Source organism: Taurulus bubalis (genome assembly GCF_910589615.1).
Source record: "Taurulus bubalis genome assembly, chromosome: 5".
NCBI lineage: Eukaryota > Metazoa > Chordata > Actinopteri > Perciformes > Cottidae > Taurulus > Taurulus bubalis.
In genome coordinates this window covers 5,470,424-5,495,834 of record NC_136593.1, presented here as the reverse complement: position 1 = coordinate 5,495,834, position 25,411 = coordinate 5,470,424, and the positions used below count along the sequence as shown (strand labels likewise).

Below are 25,411 nucleotides of genomic sequence, written 5' to 3'. Positions count from 1 at the left end.
TTCAATTGAATCCCAAAATGTAAAATTCTCATTGTCACTGTAAAACTGTGACAGTGTGACGCTAAACAAACCTTTTACAAAAAAAGGATAAACATATTGATCTTAAAAAAGATCACTTTCAATAATCACATAATGTGAGTAAAAATCAATGATGACAAAATGTCACTAAAAAGTACAATTTACATTTTTTATCAAAATGATCAATATTAATCAAGAGGTAACAACAATCACCAATGCATAATATTGTACCAACACATGACATGATGTCAGGAATACAAGTATCACATGAAAATTGTGACATTAATAAATCCTTTAGAGAAAAAGGATAAACATTTGGATCTAACAACAGATCAGTTTGAAGTAATCAGAGACATTAAAGTCCTTTAACATGTGTCAAAAAGAAGAATCAAAGTTTCTGATCAAAATGATCAATAAAAATGAAAAGATACTAATGTATCCATAGCTTTTACCATCCACCAATACATGAAGTACAGTGATGTAAAATAATAATTGCTGATGCAATCAGATTTGTTTCATGCAACATGCATGACAAGATGTTCTCTTTCTTAACTTGAAAGATAAAGTTGCTGTTATTTCCTCAGGAAATGTCATCTTCAACAAAGAAAGCAGAAACTAAAAACAACCTTCTGTACAAACAGAAGAACAAGTTCATAACGTTTCAGAATTCAGAAGAATTCACTTCCAGTAATCTTTGACCAATGTGGTCATCTCAGTTTGTCTGCTAGTAGCTCCAGTCTGTAGGCGTCTACCACGGCCTCCAGGGGGCGCTGTTGACTGGACTTTTCTCTTTGCTGATGCTGGTCTGGACTGTGGAGCTCAGAGGAGAGAAGTCAGCCTCTCTCAGGTTCTTATCAGAGGAAGACTGCAGCTTGTTGAAGTGGTGCATCAGTCTTCTCTGCTGTTGATTCTGCTGCTGCAGTCGTCTCAGGACACAAACTGTCATCTCCAGGATGTCTGCTTTCTCCAGCTTGGAGTCTGGCTGCTGTTTGAGGAACTCTGGATCCAGGAGAGACTTGAGCTGCTCAATGCTGCTGTTGATTCTCTCTCTGCGTAACTTCTCCACCAGAGGCTTTCTGATCTGCAGAAAGAGGAACAAAGTCATTAATAAACTGATTCTGGAGGATAGAGTTAGCATGAAGAAAGACAACTTCTCATTGACAACGTTTAAATCTTCTTGAATCTTCAATTTACCTTGTGGGTCAGAGTCAGATGCTCCTGAGAATTGGTCATTGCTGCAGTGGTTGTAGGTGCCATGTCTGGATCTCTGTGCTGTAGAGAGAATCTGATCTCTGCTGGCTTCATCCCTCCTATTTATACTCCCTCATCTCCATATGAATGTGTGGGTCTTGGTCTAGTTGGAGTTTCCCACAGTCTCATCCAATCAGAGAGCTTGGTGAGACAATGAGGGATGCAGCACACTTACTGCTCCTAATTCCTGTGGGACAATGGTTAGATCTCAGGGGAACAGGTGGAGGACTGGGGGGGTGATGGAGGGAGACTCTCAGAGCTCTGTGTGAATCTGGGAAAGTGGTGACTAGGGCTGAACGATTAATTGCATTTGCGATAATATCGCGATATGATAAAACGAGATTTTCTAACCGCAACGTGCGCGATTACAACGAGAACTCGGCTGCATCAACTTTTCATGCGGCCCGTTAACCTGTTGCGCAATGGCCTCTGGCTCCACGGAACAGTCAGAAACTGACACAGCTGAGACTTTAGTCTGGAAGAGGAACAGCACGTCGGTGGTGTGGAACCACCGACAGGTGACGTGCAGAGCATGCCGCGCTCCTGTTGCTACTTCACGGGGTAACACTACAAACTTGTTCCAGCACTTAAAAAAACACCACAAATCAACGTATGACAGTTGTATGGCCAAGATGCCGAGCACCAGTGCGCCAGACAAGCCAAATACCTCAAGACAGGGATCACTGACCGAAATGTTTGAAAGCGTCAATCCATATGACGTAATTCACAACGACACGGGGAAATCACTCGGGCAATAACCGAGTTCATAGCCAAAGATATGATGCCTCTCAGCCCGGTGACCAAGCCTGGGTCCATGGCATTGATAAAAACGCTTGATAAACGGTACAGGATACCCCCCGTACATATTTCAGTCAGACTGCCATACCGGAGCTGTACAAAAAGTGCAAAGAGAAAGTCGCCAAAATGAAGGGACGAGGCTCCAGTGTTTTGGGCACAGATTACATCTTGTCATTGGTAAATTATCGTGTGTAAAAATATATAAATTATGTTGAGTTTTGGAAAGTGGATGGGATTAAATAAATTCATATTTCCTCCCACTCCTCTTTTTATTTAATTCTAACAAATAGGCCCAGCCAATGGGAAAGAACATTTTACACTAAATGTATCTAATATTGTGTTGGTCATATTTAAATCATTCATTATGTTTTGTTGGGGAAAAGAGAGGATAAAATTAAAAATCGTATATTAAATCGCAATTGCAATATTGGAGGAAAAAAATCGCAATTAGATTATTTTCCCAAATCGTTCAGCCCTAGTGGTGACCCTGTAGAGAGAGCAGATCTGCTGCCTGATGCTGGGATCAATGACTCTGACTGAGCACATTCGTCTCTTTTCTAGTCTGATAATGGGCGACTTGGGGCTAGAAAGGTTGTAGTATGAAATAAGAAAGTAGTATGAAATATACAAACACGTAAAATAATAGCAGACTTTAATAAAACAAATGTTTTTAAACAAGTCACAACACATGGGAATTGCTAACATTAAATCAAAGTTCTCATATCTTTCACACAATTACAGCAAATTGCTTTTCATGTTTTTCAATATTTAACATTCACACCGCAAATTCTTCAGAAATTGCTTTTTGCAATTAAACTTATGTATCAGCTATTCCTCTTTTTGAGGAGACCCCACCCTCATTCCTTAACATCACACACTGCGTGCAGAGGATCCATTATTAGAGGAACACATGCCTCCTTACTGCTAATAGACGGAGTGTGGGAAAGCTCTGGAGGAAAGAGTTGAGTGTGAATGACATTCATCCCACCAGCAGCCGAGGAATTCTCCAAAGAGATTTGGCACACTTCAGGAAACAGCTGCTCCCGAAACCTCCCACCTTCATGTGTAGAGCTGGAGGTTTGATCCAGTTAACGGTCAATAATGAGGCATGATTATTAATAAAGGTTCAGAATGTATGAATGTGATTGGACACTGAAATTATGATACAGTTTGTTGTGATTCAGTTTTTTGGGTGAAACTATATGATCAATATTTTCATCAAAATGTCCAACTTCACAAACAGTCAGAAACAGCCAATGGGCTTCTTTCCCTCCAGATGGTTGGTGATGTCAGACTCTGTTTCTACGACAACACACAGCCAGCATCTGTCACAGAAGTGCCTTTGTGGTTCATTGACCGGACCATACAGGGAGTCAGTGTGGGAAACTGAGCTCAACTTGTTACTCACACCGACTGCAAGGCACGTGTCAAAAGACTCTGCTGCATCTAGACAGCAGGATGAGGATTGTGTTGAGTTGGTTTCTAGCATCAGGAATGGGAATCAAACTGGTGACCAACACAAGAAACAAGATTTAAAAAATGGTGCATTTTTCATGAAGTACAATTTTTAAGAAAAATGTATGAAGGTTAAATACAAAATAAAACGTCTCACTCAATTCATTCAGAAATATTTAGTTATGTTTTGGTCTCAATCGACTAAGATTCTTTAGTCGTTTTGTTATTTTTAATGCAACTTTCATGTTGAGAATGTTTGAGCACATCTATGATAAACACAGTTCAAAGGGGTGTTTGATGTAATTCTTTGTGGAAAACCTCAGTAAAAAAGATCTGTTCCTTAAATCAACTAATCAATTAGTCGACCAAATTGTATCAGTGTTAGTCGACTAAGAATTTCTCTGAAGGACAGCCCTAAACAAGACAATGATTTAACCTGATATTTTAGGTTTGAAATTAATAAACATACCTATAAAAAATATAAATAAGCTTTTATACGGTTAGCGAATTAATATCACTATGAATATAATCTCCCACGTGTGTGATGGGATGATGAGCGTGTGCTCAGTCAAAGTCATTGATCCCAGCATCAGGCAGCAGATCTGCTCTCTCTACAGGGTCACCACTTTCCCAGATTCACACAGAGCTCTGAGAGTCTCCCTCCATCACCCCCCCAGTCCTCCACCTGTTCCCCTGAGATCTAACCATTGTCCCACAGGAATTAGGGGGTTAAGTGTGCTGAATCCCTCATTGTCTCACCAAGCTCTCTGATTGGATGAGACTGTGGGAAACTCCATCTAGACCAAGACCCACACATTCATATGGAGATGAGGGAGTATAAATAGGAGGGATGAAGCCAGCAGAGATCAGATTCTCTCTACAGAGACCTCTACAGCACAGAGATCCAGACATGGCACCTACAACCACTGCAGCAATGACCAACTCTCAGGAGCATCTGACTCTGACCCACAAGGTAAATTGAAGATTCAAGAAGATTTAAATGTTGTTGATGAGAAGTTGTCTTTCTTCATGCTAACTCTATCCTCCAGAATCAGTTTATTAATGACTTTGTTCCTCTTTCTGCAGATCAGAAAGCCTCTGGTGGAGAAGTTGCGCAGAGAGAGAATCAACAGCAGCATTGAGCAGCTCAAGTCTCTCCTGGATCCAGAGTTCCTCAAACAGCAGCCAGACTCCAAGTTGGAGAAAGCAGACATCCTGGAGATGACAGTTTGTGTCCTGAGACGACTGCAGCAGCAGAATCAAGCTGTGGACTCTGCAGCTGTTGGTCAGGGCTACTCCAGATGTGTCCAAGAGGTGACACACTTCCTGTCCAAGGAGCAGGTGAAGACACCGTCCAAGAGAAGACTGATGCACCACTTCAACAAGCTGCAGTCTTCCTCTGATAAGAACCTGAGAGAGGCTGACTTCTCTCCTCTGAGCTCCACAGTCCAGACCAGCATCAGCAAAGAGAAGAGTCCAGTCAACAGCGCCCTCTGGAGGCCGTGGTAGACGCCTACAGACTGGAGCTACTAGCAGACAAACTGAGATGACCACATTGGTCAAAGATTACTGGAAGTGAATTCTTCTGAATTCTGAAATGTTATGAACTTGTTCTTCTGTTTGTACAGAAGGTTGTTTTTAGTTTCTGCTTTCTTTGTGGAAGATGACATTTCCTGAGGAAATAACAGCAACTTTATCTTTCAAGTTAAGAAAGAGAACATCTTGTCATGCATGTTGCATGAAACAAATCTGATTGCATCAGCAATTATTACTATACATCACTGTACTTCATGTATTGGTGGATGGTAAAAGCTATGGATACATTAGTATCTTTTCATTCTTATTGATCATTTTGATCAGAAACTTCAACTCTTCTTTTTGACACATGTTAAATGACTTTAATCTCTGATTACTCCAAACTGATCTGTTGTTAGATCCAAATGTTTATCCTTTTTCTCTCAAAGATTTATTAATGACAATTTGTCTGTGATACTTTTTTTATTCCTGACAACATGTCATGTGTTGGTACAATATTATGCATTGGTGATTTTTGTTGCCTCTTGATTAACATTTATCATTTTGATAAAATTGTTAATTGTCCTTTTTTATGGACAATCCATCAAAATGGATCTTTCCTCATTCTTATGTGATTATTGAAAAATGATCTGTTTTAAGATCAATGTGTTCATCCTTTTATTGTAAAAGGTTTGTTTTACGTCACACTGTCACAGTTTTACAGTGACAATGAGAATTTTACATTTTGGGATCCAATTGAATTCATTGTTTACTAAGAAGAATGTGACCTGTTCTCAGGTCAATTTTTACTATTTGTTTTGTTCACCAAGTGAAAATGTTTAAATCCATTTGTAAAAGTATTGTTTAAAGACAGTGAGTACTGTGTCCTCTAATATTGTAAATGGTTTGTCTTTTATAAAGACAGTTGTTCCTTTACTCTCTCTGAGTACAGTGTGTCTTGTAGAAATCTACAAGTTGTTGTTGTGATGAATCATCACCTCTAGTTGCAGCTTTCATACTTTATGAGGCTCATTGTGACTTGTTGAATAAACAAAATACTTCTCACTGAAAATGTTGACTTTATGTCATTGTTTATTAATGTCATCATAACTGATAGAGGTCTTCATCATCAATCATATCTTTGAATGACAAATCAAGATAATCGTCAGAACATAAAGTAATTGATTAACAGCAACATTCCTGTTTATGGTTAAACTATGAATGCGGTTAAATTAAGATTATTGATTAAAAGGCAACATCAATTATACATTACTCTATATGAACTAAGTCAATGCATCAAACCTGTATTTGCATGTTTTCGTACGGAGGCGCATTGCATTCACTGGATAAAAAAAAAATAGAAAAAAAAAATCATCAGACAACTGTGTAATGGGCCTATCATTCAATATGGCTTCCACTTCGCATAACACAGTGTGAAATCCTTCGTCCTCCAAGCATTGCTGACGAAGAACAGTGTTCAGAATCCTTCTGACCATACGTATGACACGTTCCCAAATGCCACCATGATGAGATCCAGCAGGAGGGTTGAAACTCCATTTAATTCCTTTCTGTGCCATGACCCTTTGTATTTTGTTGTGATCCAATGAAGCTAGAGCTTCTGAGTTCTCTTTCAGCTCCCACAAAGTTAGTTCCGTTATCCGATCGCATCGTCGCAACTTGCCCTCTTCTGCAGGTGAATCTTCTTAGTGCATTGACACACGAGTCTGTGTCGAGCGAATAAGCGACTTCCAGATGGACTGCTCTACTTGCCATGCAAGTGAAAAGCACTCCATAGCGCTTTATGACGCTTCGACCTCTCTTTACGTCGATTGGGCCAAAATAATCAACACCAACATTTGTGAATGGTGGGAGGTCAGGGACAACTCGTTCGGTGGGTAAATCCGCCATTTTTTGTTCTCCAACCTTCCCTCTTTGACGCTTACAGAAGTAGCATCCTGTAATTACTTTTCTCGCCGCTGAATTGGCACTTGTTACCCAATACCTTTTCCTTAGTTTGGAGAGTATGTGATTTCTGCCACCATGGCCCAGTTGTTCATGAATATGCCGGAGTATAAGAGTTGAGATGTGTTGGTCCTTTGCTAAAATGAGTGGGTGCTTTCTGTCTTCAGGCATTGACGATTTATTGAGTCTTCCTCCTACTCTCAACAGACGTCCTTCGTGAAAAGGGTTCAGTTTGTAGATGGTGCTTTCTTTTTTCACTTTCAATTTCCCAGATGTCAATGCAACAATCTCGTTGTGAAACCGTTCCCATTGGCTGAAGCGAACGATAGATGTCTCCGCTTCAGAGAGGTCATCCACCGATAACCGTTGTCCTCCTAACGTGGCTTTGAACTCTTGCATTGCCACATTGACGTCCACTAGTCGACGACCATCGCCGGTGGTACTTGCAGTAATCAACTGCTTCCTTTTTCTGCTTAACGATAGCAAAATCCTCTTCAAAACAAGAATCCACCCCACTGTAGTTCTCAACCTTTTCCAGCTGGAAAAGTGAGGGATCAGTTCCTGGGTGGGATTGGAACTATCCCCAATAATGACTGTGTTTACTGCAACGTTCCTTTTAACTTCCAGGTCACCAGTAACGTCTAAATCCAAGGAGTGCGCTGGCCACTCAGCTTTTGCTTTGCAGAGAAATCTTGGACTTTCAAGCCATCTCTTTTGAACCAAGTGTTCAATTTTCAGTCCCCTTGAGGCATCGTCTGCTGGGTTCTGCGCGGTAGGAATGTACCTCCACTGTGAGACGTGCGATGCTTCTCTAATGGTTGATATTCTGTTTGCAACAAATGTCTGGAACCTTTTGTCCTCATTTTTTATGTACTTTAACACTGATGTACTGTCAGTCCAGAACTGTGACGTCTCTAGAGGCAGCTGTAGTTCTGCTTTCAGCATCTTGTCCACTTTAACAGCAAGCGCAGCAGCTGTCAGTTCCAAGCGAGGGATGGTCACCGGCTTGAGTGGAGACACCCTGGCTTTGCCAAGTACAAAAGCAATATGGACTCTGTTCTTGTTATTTTGTAACCTAATGTATGTGACAGTTCCATATGCACTTTCGCTGGCATCCGAGAAGTGATGCAACTGAGCAGAGGTTGTGTGTCCATAACATTTAGGTTTGAAGCATCTGCTGATCCTAAAACTTTCCACTCTTTCCAGATCTTCCAACCATTTGTTCCATCTATGTTGAAAGGGTTGAGGTATTGGATCATCCCAACCACACTTCAACTGACACAGGTCCTGCAGAATCATCTTTGCTGGGATTGTGAATGGGGCTAAGAAACCCAAGGGATCGTAGACGGAACTGATCATAGATAACATCCCACGTCTTGTGTGTGGTTTTTCTTGGATGTTAAATTTGAACTTGAAGGTGTCCGTCTCGATGCACCATTGTAGCCCAAGAGCCCGTTCAACTGGCAACTTGTCTCTGTCTAGATCCAACTCCTTGAAGTTCTTGGATCTATGTTCTTCTGGGATTTTCAATAACACCTCACGACTGTTGCTGATCCATTTTGTGAGATTGAAACCCCCTAACCTGCAGATAGCTGTGATGTTCTTGACCATTAGAATAGCATCTTCTTTAGAAGTCAAGCTTTTCAACAGATCATCCACATAAAAACTTCTTGTGACTGCGTCAATTACCTCTGCTGGAAATCTGTGTTGATTGTCATCAGCAACTTTTCTAAGGGCATAACATGCACAACTAGGAGAAGATACTGCTCCAAATAGATGGACAGTCATACGATACTGTACAAGCTCTTGTTCCAAGTTTCCTTCTGGCCACCATAGAAACCTCAAGAAGTCGGAATGTTCCTCTGCTACCTTTACTTGATGGTACATTGCTTGAACTTCAGCCATGATTGCCACGGGCTCCTGTCTAAATCGTGTCAGAACTCCTAACAACGAGCTCGTCAGGTTGGGTCCTTGTAGAAGCTGGCTGTTCAGCGAGACTCCTTTAAATTCTGCTCCACAATCAAACACGACACGTAAGCTTTTTTTTTGTGGATGGTAAACACCATGGTGAGGGAGATACCACACCTTCCCATCAGTGCGTTCCAACTGATGCTCTGGCACCTTTTTTTTTTCAGCGTAGCTTCGATGCCGCTCCAACGCCGCCGCTGCCGCACTCAACGTAGCTTCAGCGCCGCTCCTGTCGCTCGCGATGTCCAATCGCCCTGCGGTTGCCTCCAGCAAAGCCGACCCTGGCCCTGAGCATGTGACGTCGATCAGCTGTTGACCCCGGGCGTAACCGATCAGCTGTCCAATTCAGCGATCAGTTGTTCCAATCAGCGATGTCAATCAGCTGTTCCGAAGCTCCATGTGCTTGCCATCGAAGCTTACTTGCTTGCTTAAGTCTCCACTGCCTCCCAATTAAGCTGAGTTTTTTTACTTAAGTGTAGTGCCCATGTGACCTATTCACCCTAGAGGCACTACTTGGCTGCTCATTGATTAATATTCCTGACGCGCTTCATTAATTAGGATGTCCAGTTGTGTCGTCCAACATGTTTATTCTTTGCAGAACATACATCATATTCTTATTGGAAGATCTTAACTGCATGTATTGAAATCATAAAATAAACCATAACATTTGTCTTACTCTGTACTCTCCAATATTCCAGTATTGTCATACAAAGTGTTCACACAAAACATTCCATGCGGTCCCCAGCGGTCAAAAAACTGTGTGCTTATCAAATGAGCAACCACCTGACTCTAATGCCACTCCTGATTATATAGGGCCGACTCAGTTAAAGTCGGCCTTACGCCACCCAGTGGTGGGAGGTTCAACATACATCAAGCAAAGCAAAATGGCTCGTACAGTTAGTTCCTTTTTTTTTTTGTCCTTTATTTTAGTCCGTTTTGTTACTGCAGTCGGTGCATTTCCGGTTGCGCTCTTATTTTGAAGGTACAAAAAACGGAAGTTGTTAGTAAGAAACGGGCAGAAAGGAAAAGTTGCCATAACAACAGAAAACAGTTATAAAAAGGTTATGGGTGTATTAGTTTAGCACCTGGCTGATATGGGCACAAGGTTTGTACCTGTTCAAGTTCATTTTTTGAGAAAATATTGTTTTAGATTGCTACGTTTTTTGTCTGTGTCAGAGCTTAAGCTAACTAACTGCTATTTCCGTTTTTCTTCATAGTTCTTACGGTGAGTTCAATAAACCTTTACGAACCATCACTTAAAGACTCCAGACTATAATTCTGCCGGGGATGCTACAGTGACTCAAAGAACTGTGCGGCACCTGTTAAAAATCCTAGATCCCCAAGGACTAGCTAAGGCAACGGAACCGTCTAAGAAGACGCCTGTACACATACATGCATACAGACGCCTGTACACATACATGACATACAGTGCGGCCAGTATGGCACCTTTCGTATCAGGTCAGGATGTCGTAATTACGAGAAACGATCTCGTAATTACGAGATCAGGATGTCGTAATTACGAGAAAAGGGGTCTATATTTTCTTTATCCAGTGAATGCAATGCGCTTCCGTAGTACGGAAACGTTAAAAACGTTAAACGTTTAGCTTAAACGTTAAAGTGAACCTCTTTCCACTAACTAACAGATGAAGAATATGACTAAGACTAAGTTCGCTAAATAGATGAACGGTCACACGTTATTATGAAGCTGAAACCTACCTTCAACTACCTTCAACATGACGTCGTCAGTGGTCAACTGCGCATGCGCAATCGAGCCAAGCCGAGCGCGTCACAGAGTGACCTTGAAGTCATCTAACTGCTCACTCGTAAATAAGACCAAATCCAGGTCACGTTCTGTATTAGTTTTGACAAGTTACCGTTTTCTTCTGGTTTTTTAAACTACTTTGAACTACTACTACAAAACTAAAATGCAGAGTACTTTTAACATCACCACCTGCATGTCTCTTGATTTCAGATCATATGTTTCAACTGAAACAAGACATCTTGAATTTAAGAGCGGTCAACGTGATGAATTTGTGACCGATACTTTACCAGGATATATTCTTAAGTATGGCTGTGCCTTTCTAAATACCGAGGGAGGCACACTGCTTGTTGGAGTGAACGATGAGGGAGAGGTACTTGGAAGAGGTTTGGACCAATTCCATGAGAAGGAGATCCGGGACTTGATGGACAACTCGGCAAATCTTTTTAATCCTCCTCTCACCGCCAATGATTATACCCTGCGCTTCCTGCCAGTAACTGATAAACCTGATCTTAAGGTCATCTCCCTGCAGTTCAGAGCCCCTCAAGCCTCAACTCAGCTCTATCAGGTCAAAGGTTCAGTGTACTTAAAGAGGGACGCTAGTGTGTGGGGTCCCTTATCCGAGTCTGATGTTATTGAATTACAGCGACAGAAGGATGCTCTTCTTGCCGAAAATAACATCGACCAGGAGGCAGGAAGCAGGAGGCAGGGCCCAGAAGGCAGGTTCAGCAATCGCAGAACATCCACCAGGCCGACTGAGAGCCCAGGACACAGGAGGGAGGAAAGTGAAGCTGAAGAGGCTGCACCGAGGAGAAGCCGCTCCCCATTTCACCGCAGTCCTCAGCGAACAACGATCGATAGCCAGAACATCGGCAACTATCAAACTATGCTCTATGGAGCATACCTTGATAGCATTGATAAAGAAAACCTTCGATTTAACAGTGGAGTTGAATATGTCAATACGCACTACCGTAACGACATTCTAACCTACGGCTGTAAATACATGAGTAAGCAGGGGGGGACACTGCTACTCGGAGTATCTCCAGATCGTATGGTTAGTGGGATGACTGTCAGTCATGCAGAGGAGGATAACATCCGGCTGATGGTGGACCTGACCATAGGCAGGTTCACGCCACCTCTGTTCCCACACAATTACATTCTTAAATTCCTGCCAGTGAGACGGCATCCGGAAGGAAATCGTAAGGTGATCTCCCTCCATTTTACAGCACCTCCAGCCTCCGCAAAACCAGTGACATATCAGGCAACCCCCTTTAAGAAAAACAAACTCAAGCTTCTCCTCCCCCTCACATAGATTACCTTTCATGTAGCTGATGCTTTTTAGTCAGCGAGATGATCAGAGCATTGATCATCTCGCTGACTAAAAAGCATCAGCTAAATAAAAGGTATCCAGGTATCTGGTATCTGATGGGTTGAGCGAGGAGTTGCATTGTATATTTATGAGATATAGTCCATCTTAACTCCTAAGCAGCAGCTGTTTTAGGGTTCAGAGTCAATTATACACTTGGAAGTGAAGTGATTTCACTTTTCATTTGTACAATTGAAACTACTTCTCATAAAACAATATGATACAACCACTTGCACAACCGTCCAACCATCAGACACGCTCAGCCACCCGAGGAGAGGTGATCTCTCTTCGGCCTTTCCAGAGTTTTCTCCCCATGTTCTGAAGTTCATGGGGAGTTTTTCACTCATGCCATGGAAAGGGCTGATTACCTTTCATTTAGCTGATGCCTTTTAGTCTGACTAAAAAGCATCAGCGGTGGAAAATACTGTGAAATGTCCTCCATTTGCGGCTTTTAGTTTCTCCCTGAATTTTGTCACAACGCTTGTCATTGGGGTCTGTAGCACCAATGACAGCACGGGTCCAGTCCATTCTGACCCGGTCCAGTCCATCCGGACCAGATCCAGTCCACCCAGACACGGTCCAGTCCATCCAGACCCGGTCCAGTCCATCCAGACCAGGTCCAGTCCATCCGGACACGGTCCAGTCCACCCAGACACGGTCCAGTCCATCCGGACACGGTCCAGTCCACCCAGACACGGTCCAGTCCATCCAGACCAGGTCCAGTCCAGACCAGGTCCAGTCCACCCAGACACGGTCCAGTCCATCCAGACCAGGCCCAGTCCACTCAGACACCTCACAGTTTTTCCTCATCCAAACCACAAAGGAGAGGAATTAGGTATCTGATGGGTTGTGCGAGGGGTTGCATTGTATATGTATGAGGATTACCGGTAGTCCGTCTTAACCACTAAGCAGCGCTGTCAAACATCTGTTTGAGGGTTCAGACTCAATTCTACACTTGGAAGTGAAGTGATTTCACTTTTCAGGTGTACAATTGAAACTACTCCTCATAAAACAATATAATACAACCACTTGCACAACCTTCCAACCACCAGACGCGCCCAGCCACCCGAGGAGAGGTGATCTCTCTTCGGCCTTTCCAGAGTTTTCTCCCCATGTCCTGAAGTTCATGGGGAGTTTTTCACTCATTTTCATCGAAAGGGCTGGGCACCTGAAACACCTTCAGCAACACACACACAATAATTTCTAAAAAAATAAAACCATAGATATTATGTCGTTGAAAAAACTTAATTTTGTACTACTGTCAATTTATTTTTTAATGTTCGATAAAACATGTTTAATGTATGAAGTAAGGGACAATCAGGCGAGGCCCTCCGTGTTACTAGGCAGAGAGATGTTTGAGGAAGCTGAGAGAGAATGGCAGTGATGAGCCACGATGGCTCCACTTCTCGGGGTCCAGCCAGACCCAGCTCTCCCATCCCCTCGACTTCCAGCTTTGAGTAGCCCTTGGTGGGAAGCTTACTCTTAAGCGGACTGGACCAGTACCTGTCCATTTCCCTCCCATTAGTAAAGAGGCGATGCTGCTAATTTGTGACATTTGACCCTGAACTATCACTTTAAATGCACTGCTATGTGAGCGACGCCAACAAAGTTTTGACTGGCCAGCTAACCTGTGACGTGTCTGTGTGTTGCTCTACCAGTCTGCAGCCAACTACCACGGTGGCCAGCTACACGGTTCATCAAGCACCTGTGCGGCACACACCATGGCGGCGGCCAATGCGCCCACTGCAGGCCCGGCTGCTGTAGCTAGGCCGGCGCCCGTCTCCGTAGCGCCCGCTACTGCAGCGGCTTATGGGGGGTACCAGCCAACGCACGCTGCAACAGACTACGGCTACCCTCAGCGCCAGCCGGAAGTCCCTCCACCACCGCCAGCGGTCACCTCTCAAAACTACCAGGTACGCCACAGGTTTCTGCTACAGAGTACCAAGAAACCATTGACTCTGGATTTGCATGTTCATTTCTGAAGAGACCAGTTCGGCCTTCATGATAGACGGGAGACCATAGGTATGACACATATGGTGTCCTAAATAAATGTACATGACATACATTTTTATTCATCATTTAATTACAATTAATTATATTGTATTAAATTGATTGACATTTTAAATGGGAAATTTAGAAAAAATACAAATTGAATTGACCTATCAGTAAATTAATAAAAAAAAGATTCAAAAATGGTTAACTATTGGTTATTACATTATTTTTGTACATACATACATGTTGTTCATACATGTTTTACATTTAATACATTAGAATATTTTACTTAATTCAATTTGTGATTTCAATTAACATGAAACACAGATTTTCCTTTTTATTGGCAGTTTGCTCCTCACTCACCATTTATGTCACATTTTGGGTCTTGAGCTGGTAAAACAATGCAGGTAACATTTGTTATTACAATCGACACTTGAGATGATGAAGGCTCTTGACAAATGACGGGAAGGAAGTACAACATGTAAACTACACTCTGGTGTTTCATTTTTACCTCTTTACTTAAGATTTAATTTAATTATTTTTACTAATGCATGTACAATTACGAATAATGTACCAAAACACTGGCAACGAGGAAGATCTTGGGTATATTATAATGACAATAAATCTGAAACAAAATTTAAATCATCTTGTGCTTTTCACAGAAACACGTGTCCCACAAGTAAAGTTTGCTATAAATTAGATGTAGAACATAACTGCATAGTCGCTTAAATTAACCTAGAGTTACAACCGCAAACTATTGTATTACGGGCGTAACTTGTAAAACTGTACATTCGAGATAGACAGAGCTTTTTTTGTGTTAACGAGCCATGCACACAGGTGGGAGGCCTTTTCGCTGGTCGTTGATCAGCATTGTTTTACCAGCGCGGAGCCCCAAGTGTCATGTCAGTGTAGAAGCGGCATGACAAGAGACATGGGAAGAAGCGAAAGGAAAGTCAATGTGACCTAACGGATTTAAAACCTGTGCTCTTAATTGACATCGTGAATTCACTTATTTATTCATCTGCTAACACTGCATTCATCTGCTAACACTGCATTTTTGTTTAGGTATTAATTCATCAGTTTTTGTATAATATATATCTTTTCTTCATTAACCCCTTTATAATTTGACCCATTTGTTTCCTGATAGATGCATTACTGCATTCCTTTTTAATTTCATTTAAACATTTCTCTAATAATTGTATTATTTCCTCTTTTTGTAACTGTCCGCTGCTGAGACACGTGGAGGAGGCAGCTTCTCAGGGTGTTAATCGACCGCAGCAAAGACCTCGACCTCGTGGTTAAGGTCAGGGTGGAGGACCTTGGATATGTCATGTTTGTGGTACCGGCACCAGACCGAGGGGAATTCTGGACCAGCAGCAACGGCTGCACAGGCTAGGTAGCACTGTGTAGCCGGTAGGTGTAACTGTGAATTGACAGAGAGAGGACCAACTTTATGCTCAGGCTCAGAGCTGGATTTATTATGAACTCAATTACAGATCAAAACCTTTATCAATTTACATAATATACAAACAAATACTGGCTAACACTCCTTTAAAACACATTCTCCTCTTACAAGCTATGGTGTAACACTGAAGGTCACGGACTGAGCTAGCTAGGTAGCATTAGGACGTTCGTCAGAACCGTTAGCTACAAACTGAGGCAAAACACATTTAACACACATCTCCAAGTCATGTTAAAACATTACATAACATTTACTACTGCATTCACCTTAGATGGAAACCCAAACTAAAGACATAAAGGGTCTGTTTTACTATAACTAACCTGTAGTATTTCCAACCTACTACATTTGCGACCTCAGGGTCCACAAAATGGACAGCAGAGTCTGAGTCCAGTGAGGAGGAGGACTCTACTGGTAGTGAATCATCTGGGTCTAGAAGTCGTAGTGGCAGAAAACTACAGTGTGGAAAGAATTCAAAGGTTTCTCAAGTAAACTAAGAACGCGAGGGAAATTAGATGGGTTATTGGGATTTTCTCTGTCTCTCATGCGCAGCAAAGGCAGAGGAGGCTTCACTGATCTGGAGTACTACAGGGTCAAGAAGCTGGTGCGGAGGATCGTTGATGAGCTGTATGATGAGAGTGAAAGAAAAAGAAAAGGAATCCGGAAGGGAACAGGGCCAGGATGGAGAGCTGGAGTCCATTTGGCGGAGCGGGAGCATCCTGGTGGACCGAGAGACTGACGGAGGAGGGAGGATGCTGCAGGAGTTCAGGAGAGGAGAGCCGGGCTACACACTGTGTGGAGCTGAATGGACATTCGACGAGGAGACTGTGTCTCGTGTTTTTTTGTTGTTGTTGTGAATTAAACTGATCTCTCTCTCCTCCTCCCCAGTATAAAACATTAAACTCAGAGATATATCTATTTCAAAATATTATGCACCAAATGCTGCTGATCATCAGGGACTTTTACTAATCAAACATGCCTTAAAAAACACTGGGTTTCACTTCTAACTGGCATCACACTCACAAACATATAAGATAAAAGGACAAAAAAAAGAGAGGCATTACTGCAGTTGCAAGCTTTCAGTTCAACTTTAAACCATCATTAAGAGCAGGCAAAGAGTGTATTACAATACCCATACTACCATACTATTCAGCATGACAGAACACTATGTAGAATGCCCCAAAGTGTGATCAAATGCAGCAGGAGGTCAGAGATACCTGGATGTCCTCCTCCAGCCGGTCACATTTTTCAGAATTCAAGCCGGCACGGTTCTCTGACTATTCTGACCCACTATAGTTATATATATATATATATATATATATAGGATATTAGTTGCATTAATTAGGCTGGTGATGTCACAGGCCTACAGCTTTTGTTGTCCTAGGTCCAATGGAGACCAAATCCTAAAAAAAAGGAGGAAGAAAAACAACATATTTAGTCCTCCCATAGGCTGTTTTCATAGCTGACATTTGAGCTTGTCTAGGATGAAAAGCGCAGGTGTAGGTGATCACACGCCATGAAGCAGCTGTGACGAGTTTGTAAATACTGGTGAATGACTCTACTGCAGCAGAGAATGCTGCATGAAATGCTGCAGATGCTTTCTCTAGATGCAAGACTACCCACAACACTCCTTGTGCTTGGAGCATGGAGTCTGTATTTAATCAGATCTGTGGATATTTTCTGCAATTTCTGCGGTTTCAAGTCTGAAATGCACCGTTAAGTTACGTTAGCTGGCGTACGTTCGTTAGCTGCCATTTTCAATGCAATTCAATGCAATTCAATACAGTTTATTTTATATAGCCCAACATCACAAATACAAGTTTGCCTCGGAGGGCTTTACAATCTGTACACAAGACATCCCTATCCCGGGACCTCACATCGGATCAGGAAAAAAAATTCTCAGTCAAACAAGCTAGTTTGGTTGAATACTGTCCCGCCGTGCTCCTCGGCTGGTCCGATATGCACCGCCAAGTAACGTTAGCTAGCGTACGTTCGTTAGCCACATTTTTCTCAGTCAAACAAGCTAGTTTAGTTGAATACTGTCCCGCCGTGCGCCTCGGCTGTTCCGAGACGCACCGTCAAGTAACGTTAGCTAGTGCTAACCCACGTTTGTTAGCTAGAGTACGTTAGCACACGATTAGAGTATGTTAGCAAGTACGTTAGCACTACTTTAGCACACGTTAGCTAACGTTAGCAGAAGACTGAAGTCTCTCAGCGAGTGGAGCAGACGTAGTAATATCGCTCGCGAAGCAAAGTCCGGAAAATTATTTAAATTAAATTATTGTTTTACTTTTTCGAGGTTTGGCAACTGGCTGATTGTAACATAATTTAACTTCACACATTATATCAACTTATATAGGCTATAAGCACTTATATATAAGCACTTACAATACTAATTCAGTTGAATGTGAATTAAATTGTCGTTGAGATGTTGCTAACTAGTAATTTTGTGTTATCATGACAACTTCAATAATCTTTTGTTGAATCAGAATCAGAAACCGTTTATTCAGTCAGTTTAGTTGAACTTAAAGGATCTTTGTTGAACTTCAATAAAGGGAGGTTATGACTGGTTCACTGGTTATGACTGATAATGATATATATAAAAAAATAAAAGTATCAAAGGTGTTTAGTCATTTCTCAGCAGGTACAACATTTAAGTGGAACTTCATTGAAAGAAAAGCTTAGAGGGAACACTGCAGAGGACCCTGACCCAGTGGTAAGGGTTCAACATGAAGCTGTTCTGGTGTTTTATAATCTGTATTGTGATGTATTGTTTGGTGAAGAGTCTAAGAACACTCTGTTTGTCTCCAGGTTCTCTCGGCGGCAGAAGGCTGGCGTCGTCCCTGCAGCAGCTGTTGCCGTCCCTCTCCCTCCAGCCAAAGGGCTGTCCTCTGTTCAGGTGGGACAAGGGTTCCACTTCGAGTTCCCCGATGAGCAGTCAGGACCCTCATCCTCCTCCAGATGGGGAACAGCCCGGCCCGTTCTCTGCTGGCCTTCCTTCCTATTTGCCATCATTGATTTTATGTTTGTTTTCTATCTCAATAAAAGTCTTGCAATCTGCACTTTGTTTGAAGCTTTATTATTTCTTAAATGATCTTAAAGACAAGCTCTACAGCTAGCTTTTTACCTTTCAACCATGCTGAGACTGAACGCATTCCTCAGGCTAATGGTGGCAGGTGTGCTCTTCTCACGAGAGGGACTGGGAGAGAGAGAGAGAGAGAGAGACAAATTATTTATCTAAATAAAAATATTGTTCAACTTTATTCTTGAATCATAGTAACCACCTTATCTAAAAATGTTCTGACTTTTTCCAGTCATTTTTGTTCTCCTCAACTGAGCAGCCATCCAGATATTGTTTTTTATTCTTTTTAAGGGAAACAATGTCTATCTAACACAGTGTTTGGATGAGTTAATACAACATTCATACATAAGGTCTACCAAAGCAAAACAGACATGCTGCGTGGACTCTAAATCTGGCCTCTAAGTGATCTGGCCGCCCTGGAGCTTTGCATTTTTCCAAAAATAAAATAAAGATATTGTAATGTTGACCAGCATTGAAGGGCAGACAACATGTCTGCTCCTCTTCGGGAGAAGTGGTGAACATAAGTATTAAACCTGATGGCATGTCAGTGCATCTCAATGTCTTTATCAGTCAACTCGAGTTCTTTGAGTCCATATACTCAGATCTTTTCTGCTTTCTCATGCTGGCTATATTTCGCTACCTAGAGGGACTATTTCTTATTATGACATAGTGATATGCAGGGAACCAAAATGATCAATGTGTTCATGCATGCATATTTGAAAATAGTGCATTTATAAATGTTTTATTACATCAATGGCCACTGAGAAAACTAACCTGTGTTGTTGTCGAAGTTCATTCTCCCCCTCATTGTATTGAACACAGACTCTGGCTGCTCAAAAATCTCCTCCTGCATGAAGGAGCTGAAGTTGCCTGTGGAGAGAGGATGTCAGGGGAACATTTACAACACTAAAGAAAAATAACATCAACTTTCTCTCATGAACCGAATATCATTTTTTATTTTATTTTTAACCCTAGAACACTAACGTTATAAAAAGTCACACTATCACTCACTAACGTCAGGTGATTTTCACCCGATATAATGTACCTGATAAAAAAATTATTAAAATACAACAATACAAAGCAAATTGAAGTACTCTTCTTTCTTTTTATCCTTTATAACTTCTCAAAAAAAGTGAAAAACAGGTATCATGGAGGGACCCTAAAAAAAGGCCCAACATTTTGTGAAAAATGAGGTAATCGTTAATGAATTAAAAAATGATTAAAATAATAAATAATAGAGCTAGGAACTTATTCTTTGGCCCAGCCGTTCCGGGGACTTGTGAGTCTTGTCTGGTGAAGGAACAGTCTCCCTGCATCACTGACAACTGTGAGGGAGATAAATCAAAAAATTGCTTTTTTGAGAGGGGGAAAATGGCAACAACAAAAAAAGTACCATATGAATTCCCTTGGAAATTACCAGTAAGTTATATTTATTCATAACCATTAAACTAAATAAGGATTAAATGCAAATTTAACAGCAGGACGTGTGTCAGGGACAGTAGGACATGTGTAGAAGACAGTAGGACGTGTGTAGAAGACAGTAGGACGTGTAGAAGACAGTAGGACATGTGTAGAAGACAGTAGGATGTGTGTAGAAGACAGCAGGACGTGTGTAGAAGACAGTAGGACGTGTAGAAGACAGTAGGACATGTGTAGAAGACAGTAGGACGTGTGTAGAAGACAGCAGGACGTGTGTAGAAGACAGTAGGACGTGTAGAAGACAGTAGGACATGTGTAGAAGACAGTAGGATGTGTGTAGAAGACAGTAGGACGTGTGTAGAAGACAGTAGGATGTGTGTAGAAGACAGCAGGACGTGTGTAGAAGACAGTAGGATGTGTGTAGAAGACAGTAGGACATGTGTAGAAGACAGCAGGACGTGTGTAGAAGACAGTAGGACGTGTGTAGAAGACAGCAGGACGTGTGTAGAGGAAAATAGAACGTGTGAAGAAGACAGAAGGACGTGTGTAGAAGACAGTAGGACATGTGTAAAAGACAGTAGGACGTGTGTAGAAGACAGTAGGACGTGTGTAGAAGACAGTAGGATGTGTGTAGAAGACAGCAGGACGTGTGTAGAAGACAGCAGGACGTGTGTAGAAGACAGTAGGATGTGTGTAGAAGACAGCAGGACGTGTGTAGAAGACAGCAGGACGTGTGTAGAAGACAGTAGGACGTGTAGAAGACAGTAGGATGTGTGTAGAAGACAGTAGGACGTGTGTAGAAGACAGTAGGATGTGTGTAGAAGACAGTAGGACGTGTGTAGAAGACAGCAGGACGTGTGTAGAAGACAGTAGGACGTGTGTAGAGGAAAATAGGACGTGTGAAGAAGACAGAAGGACGTGTGTAGAAGACAGTAGGACATGTGTAGAAGACAGCAGGACGTGTGTAGAGGAAAATAGGACGTGTGAAGAAGACAGAAGGACGTGTGTAGAAGACAGTAGGACATGTGTAGAAGACAGCAGGACGTGTGTAGAAGACAGTAGGACGTGTGTAGAAGACAGTAGGACGTGTGTAGAAGACAGCAGGACGTGTGTAGAGGAAAATAGGACGTGTGAAGAAGACAGAAGGACGTGTGTAGAAGACAGTAGGATGTGTGTAGAAGACAGCAGGACGTGTGTAGAAGACAGCAGGACGTGTAGAAGACAGTAGGACGTGTAGAAGACAGTAGGACGTGTGTAGAAGACAGCAGGACGTGTAGAAGACAGTAGGACGTGTGTAGAAGACAGCAGGACGTGTAGAAGACAGTAGGACGTGTGTAGAAGACAGCAGGACGTGTAGAAGACAGTAGGACGTGTAGAAGACAGTAGGACGTGTGTAGAAGACAGCAGGACGTGTAGAAGACAGCAGGACGTGTAGAAGACAGTAGGACGTGTGTAGAAGACAGCAGGACGTGTAGAAGACAGTAGGACGTGTAGAAGACAGTAGGACGTGTGTAGAAGACAGCAGGACGTGTAGAAGACAGCAGGACGTGTGTAGAAGACAGCAGGACGTGTAGAAGACAGTAGGACGTGTGTAGAAGACAGTAGGACGTGTGTAGAAGACAGCAGGACGTGTGTAGAAGACAGCAGGACGTGTGTAGAAGACTGTAGGACGTGTGTAGAAGACAGTAGGACGTGTGTAGAAGACAGTAGGACGTGTGTAGAAGACAGCAGGACATGTGTAGAAGACAGTAGGACGTGTGTAGAAGACAGTAGGACGTGTGTAGAAGACAGCAGGACATGTGTAGAAGACAGTAGGACGTGTGTAGAAGACAGTAGGACGTGTGTAGAAGACAGCAGGACATGTGTAGAAGACTGTAGGACATGTGTAGAAGACAGTAGGACGTGTGTAGAAGACAGCAGGATGTGTGTAGAAGACAGTAGGACGTGTGTAGAAGACAGCAGGACGTGTGTAGAAGACAGTAGGACGTGTGTAGAAGACAGCAGGATGTGTGTAGAAGACAGTAGGATGCGTGTAGAAGACAGTAGGACGTGTGTAGAAGACAGCAGGACGTGTGTAGAAGACAGTAGGACGTGTGTAGAAGACAGCAGGACGTGTGTAGAAGACAGTAGGACGTGTGTAGAAGACAGTAGGACGTGTGTAGAAGACAGCAGGACGTGTGTAGAAGACAGTAGGACGTGTGTAGAAGACAGCAGGACGTGTGTAGAAGACAGTAGGACGTGTGTAGAAGACAGCAGGACGTGTGTAGAAGACAGTAGGACGTGTGTAGAAGACAGTAGGACGTGTGTAGAAGACAGCAGGATGTGTGTAGAAGACAGTAGGATGTGTGTAGAAGACAGTAGGACGTGTGTAGAAGACAGCAGGACGTGTGTAGAAGACAGTAGGACGTGTGTAGAAGACAGTAGAACGTGTGTAGAAGACAGTAGGACGTGTGTAGAAGACAGTAGGACGTGTGTAGAAGACAGTAGGACGTCTTGTACGGATTGTTTTTCTCTATGACCGATGACTTAGAGTCACCAAGCCTGTTACAGGACGATAGCTGTGCATTAAATGTGAAAATAATAAGTTACACTAACACTTCCGAGTGAAATCCACCCAGAAGCAGAACCCTAAAAAAAAAACAGCGATCGGAGCAGAGACACGCCCACCTTCATTAACGTCATTGAGCAGCCTGAAGCTACACAACTGAGACAAAAGCAACACAATGACAATAACGTAAACACAATTGCTCGGGTGAGAATCACCCAACGTTAGTGAAGGGTTAAAGTAAAAATACACACGGTGTTTGATTAGTCCACACGACAACACATCTCAAGCCTTGTTTCGTACCAGCCGCCGAAAGCGAACGTAATTCCCGTCAATGTCGTTATTCAGAGAATTATTTTCAACCACGACATTTTTGGAGGCTTCGACAAATCCTTCTCCTATCAGTACCGTCTTTGTCTTATCCATGTTTTCGAACCCCGGGCTCTCGACTCACAAACGAGTGCACTATCCACTCACCCACCATGCTAGGATACAATGTATATGTACATGTATATATTTATCTTTCATGTTTTTATTATTAGTCGAGGACAGTGATGTGAGGCCGGACGGAACACTCACAGAGAACACGGAGCATGTGTTTTTATTTTAGTTTTATACAAATATATATATTTTAACTTCTCACGAGAGCGACTGGACCACCGCAGACTCAAACTGCTCCACCTGTGCGTCATCAAAGAGCTTCAGAAACAACAGCTCCTCTCCTTTGTGCTTTGGAGGAGGAAGAACTGAGAGGTGGCTGAAGTCACGCTGCACGCCGCGCTGCACTCTTCACAGTATTTTTGTGCGCGTGTTGCAAGTCGTTAAATATGGATGACGTCATGAAGCGAGGTCATCTGCAGAGGAGAGCCCAGGCAGATAAACAGTGGGCTGATGTCTGAACTGTTGGTCTTTATGTTTCTAGTTTATTGTAGAAACCTTCACCAATGATTTAAACATAGAGAAATATTGTTGTTATGTATGATCTTTCTATCTATCTATCTATCTATCTATCTATCTATCTATCTATCTATCTATATATCTATCTATCTATCTATCTATCTATCTATCTATCTATCTATCTATCTATCTATCTATCTATCTGATGCTGGGATCAATGACTTTAATTGAGTATCAGGAATGAGTATATTATACTCATCATCCCATCACAGTGAAAAAAGGAAATCACATTTCATCAATAAAATATGGTTTAATTTATGTGTAAAAGAAATATTAAAAATAATTGTATATTTGTCGTCTTGTGATTTTATTGAATGAAAACTTAAACTATATCAGGCGGAACCATTATTTTGATTGAATGTATTCAGATTTTTATTTTTATATTTATACTTGACGATTCAATCTTGATTCATGCTTCTCCAAAAAAGTTTGATTCCCATTCCTGATACTTGAAACCAACTCAACACAATCCTCATCCTTGAAACAGACCAAAACAAAGTACATTTCAAAGACAACCAAATAGTTTTGGAAATGTACTTTTCCTCATTTGGTTTGATGCATTGACTTAGTTCATATAGAGTAATGTATAATTGATGTTGCCTTTTAATCAATAATAATAATTTCATTCATAGTTTAACCATAAACAGGAATGTTGCTGTTAATTAATTACTTTATGTTCTGACGATTATCTTGATTTGTCATTCAAAGATATGATTGATGATGAAGACCTCTATCAGTTATGATGACATTAATAAACAATGACATGAGAAGACAACATTTTCAGTGAGAAGTGTTTTGTTTATTCAACAAGTCACAATGAGCCTCATAAAGTATGAAAGCTGCAACTAGAGGTGATGATTCATCACAACAACAACTTGTAGATTTCTACAAGACACACTGTACTCAGAGAGAGTAAAGGAACAACTGTCTTTATAAAAGACAAACCATTTACAATATTAGAGGACATAGTACTCACTGTCTTTAAACAATACTTTTACAAATGCATTTAAACATTTTCACTTGGTGAACAAAACAAATAGTAAAAACTGACCTGAGAACAGGTCACATTCTTCTTAGTAAACAATGAATTCAATTGAATCCCAAAATGTAAAATTCTCATTGTCACTGTAAAACTGTGACAGTGTGATGTTAAACAAACCTTTTACAATAAAAGGATAAACATATTGATTTTAAAACAGATATTTTTTCAATAATCACCTAATAATGAGGAAAGATCCATTTTGATGGATCGTCCATAAAAAGGACAATTTACAATTTTATCAAAATGATAAATGTTAATCAAGAGGCAACAAAAATCACCAATGCATAATATTGTACCAACACATGACATGTTGTCAGGAATAAAAAATATCACAGACAAATTGTCATTAATAAATCTTTGAGAGAAAAAGGATAAACATTTGGATCTAACAACAGATCAGTTTGGAGTAATCAGATATTAAAGTCATTTAACATGTGTCAAAAAGAAGAGTTAAAGTTTCTGATCAAAATGATCAATAAGAATGAAAAGATACTAATGTATCCATAGCTTTTACCATCCACCAATACATGAAGTACAGTGATGTAAAATATAAATTGCTGATGCAATCAGATTTGTTTCATGCAACATGCATGACAAGATGTTCTCTTTCTTAACTTGAAAGATAAAGTTGCTGTTATTTCCTCAGGAAATGTCATCTTCCACAAAGAAAGCAGAAACTAAAAACAACCTTCTGTACAAACAGAAGAACAAGTTCATAACATTTCAGAATTCAGAAGAATTCACTTCCAGTAATCTTTGACCAATGTGGTCATCTCAGTTTGTCTGCTAGTAGCTCCAGTCTGTAGGCGTCTACCACGGCCTC

At 41.6% G+C, this 25,411-nt stretch overlaps 2 protein-coding genes across 2 annotated transcripts; one reads left to right on the top strand and one right to left on the bottom strand.

Moving 5' to 3' along the window:
- Positions 1–766: 766 nt before the first annotated feature.
- On the bottom strand, positions 767–1,323 carry LOC306736199 (transcription factor HES-4-like; the record flags this gene model as incomplete). Its single annotated transcript, XM_079217808.1, has 2 exons — positions 767–1,099; positions 1,213–1,323. 2 exons carry the CDS (start codon positions 1,321–1,323, stop codon positions 767–769), a joined length of 444 nt encoding a protein of 147 aa, XP_079073934.1.
- A 3,012-nt stretch (positions 1,324–4,335) lies between these two features.
- LOC306736819 (transcription factor HES-5-like) lies at positions 4,336–5,031 on the top strand (the record flags this gene model as incomplete). Its single annotated transcript, XM_079218496.1, has 2 exons — positions 4,336–4,495; positions 4,609–5,031. The coding sequence occupies exons 1-2, from the start codon at positions 4,373–4,375 to the stop codon at positions 5,029–5,031; spliced, it is 546 nt and encodes a 181-aa protein (XP_079074622.1). The 5' UTR covers positions 4,336–4,372.
- Between the last annotated feature and the right edge of the window lie 20,380 nt (positions 5,032–25,411).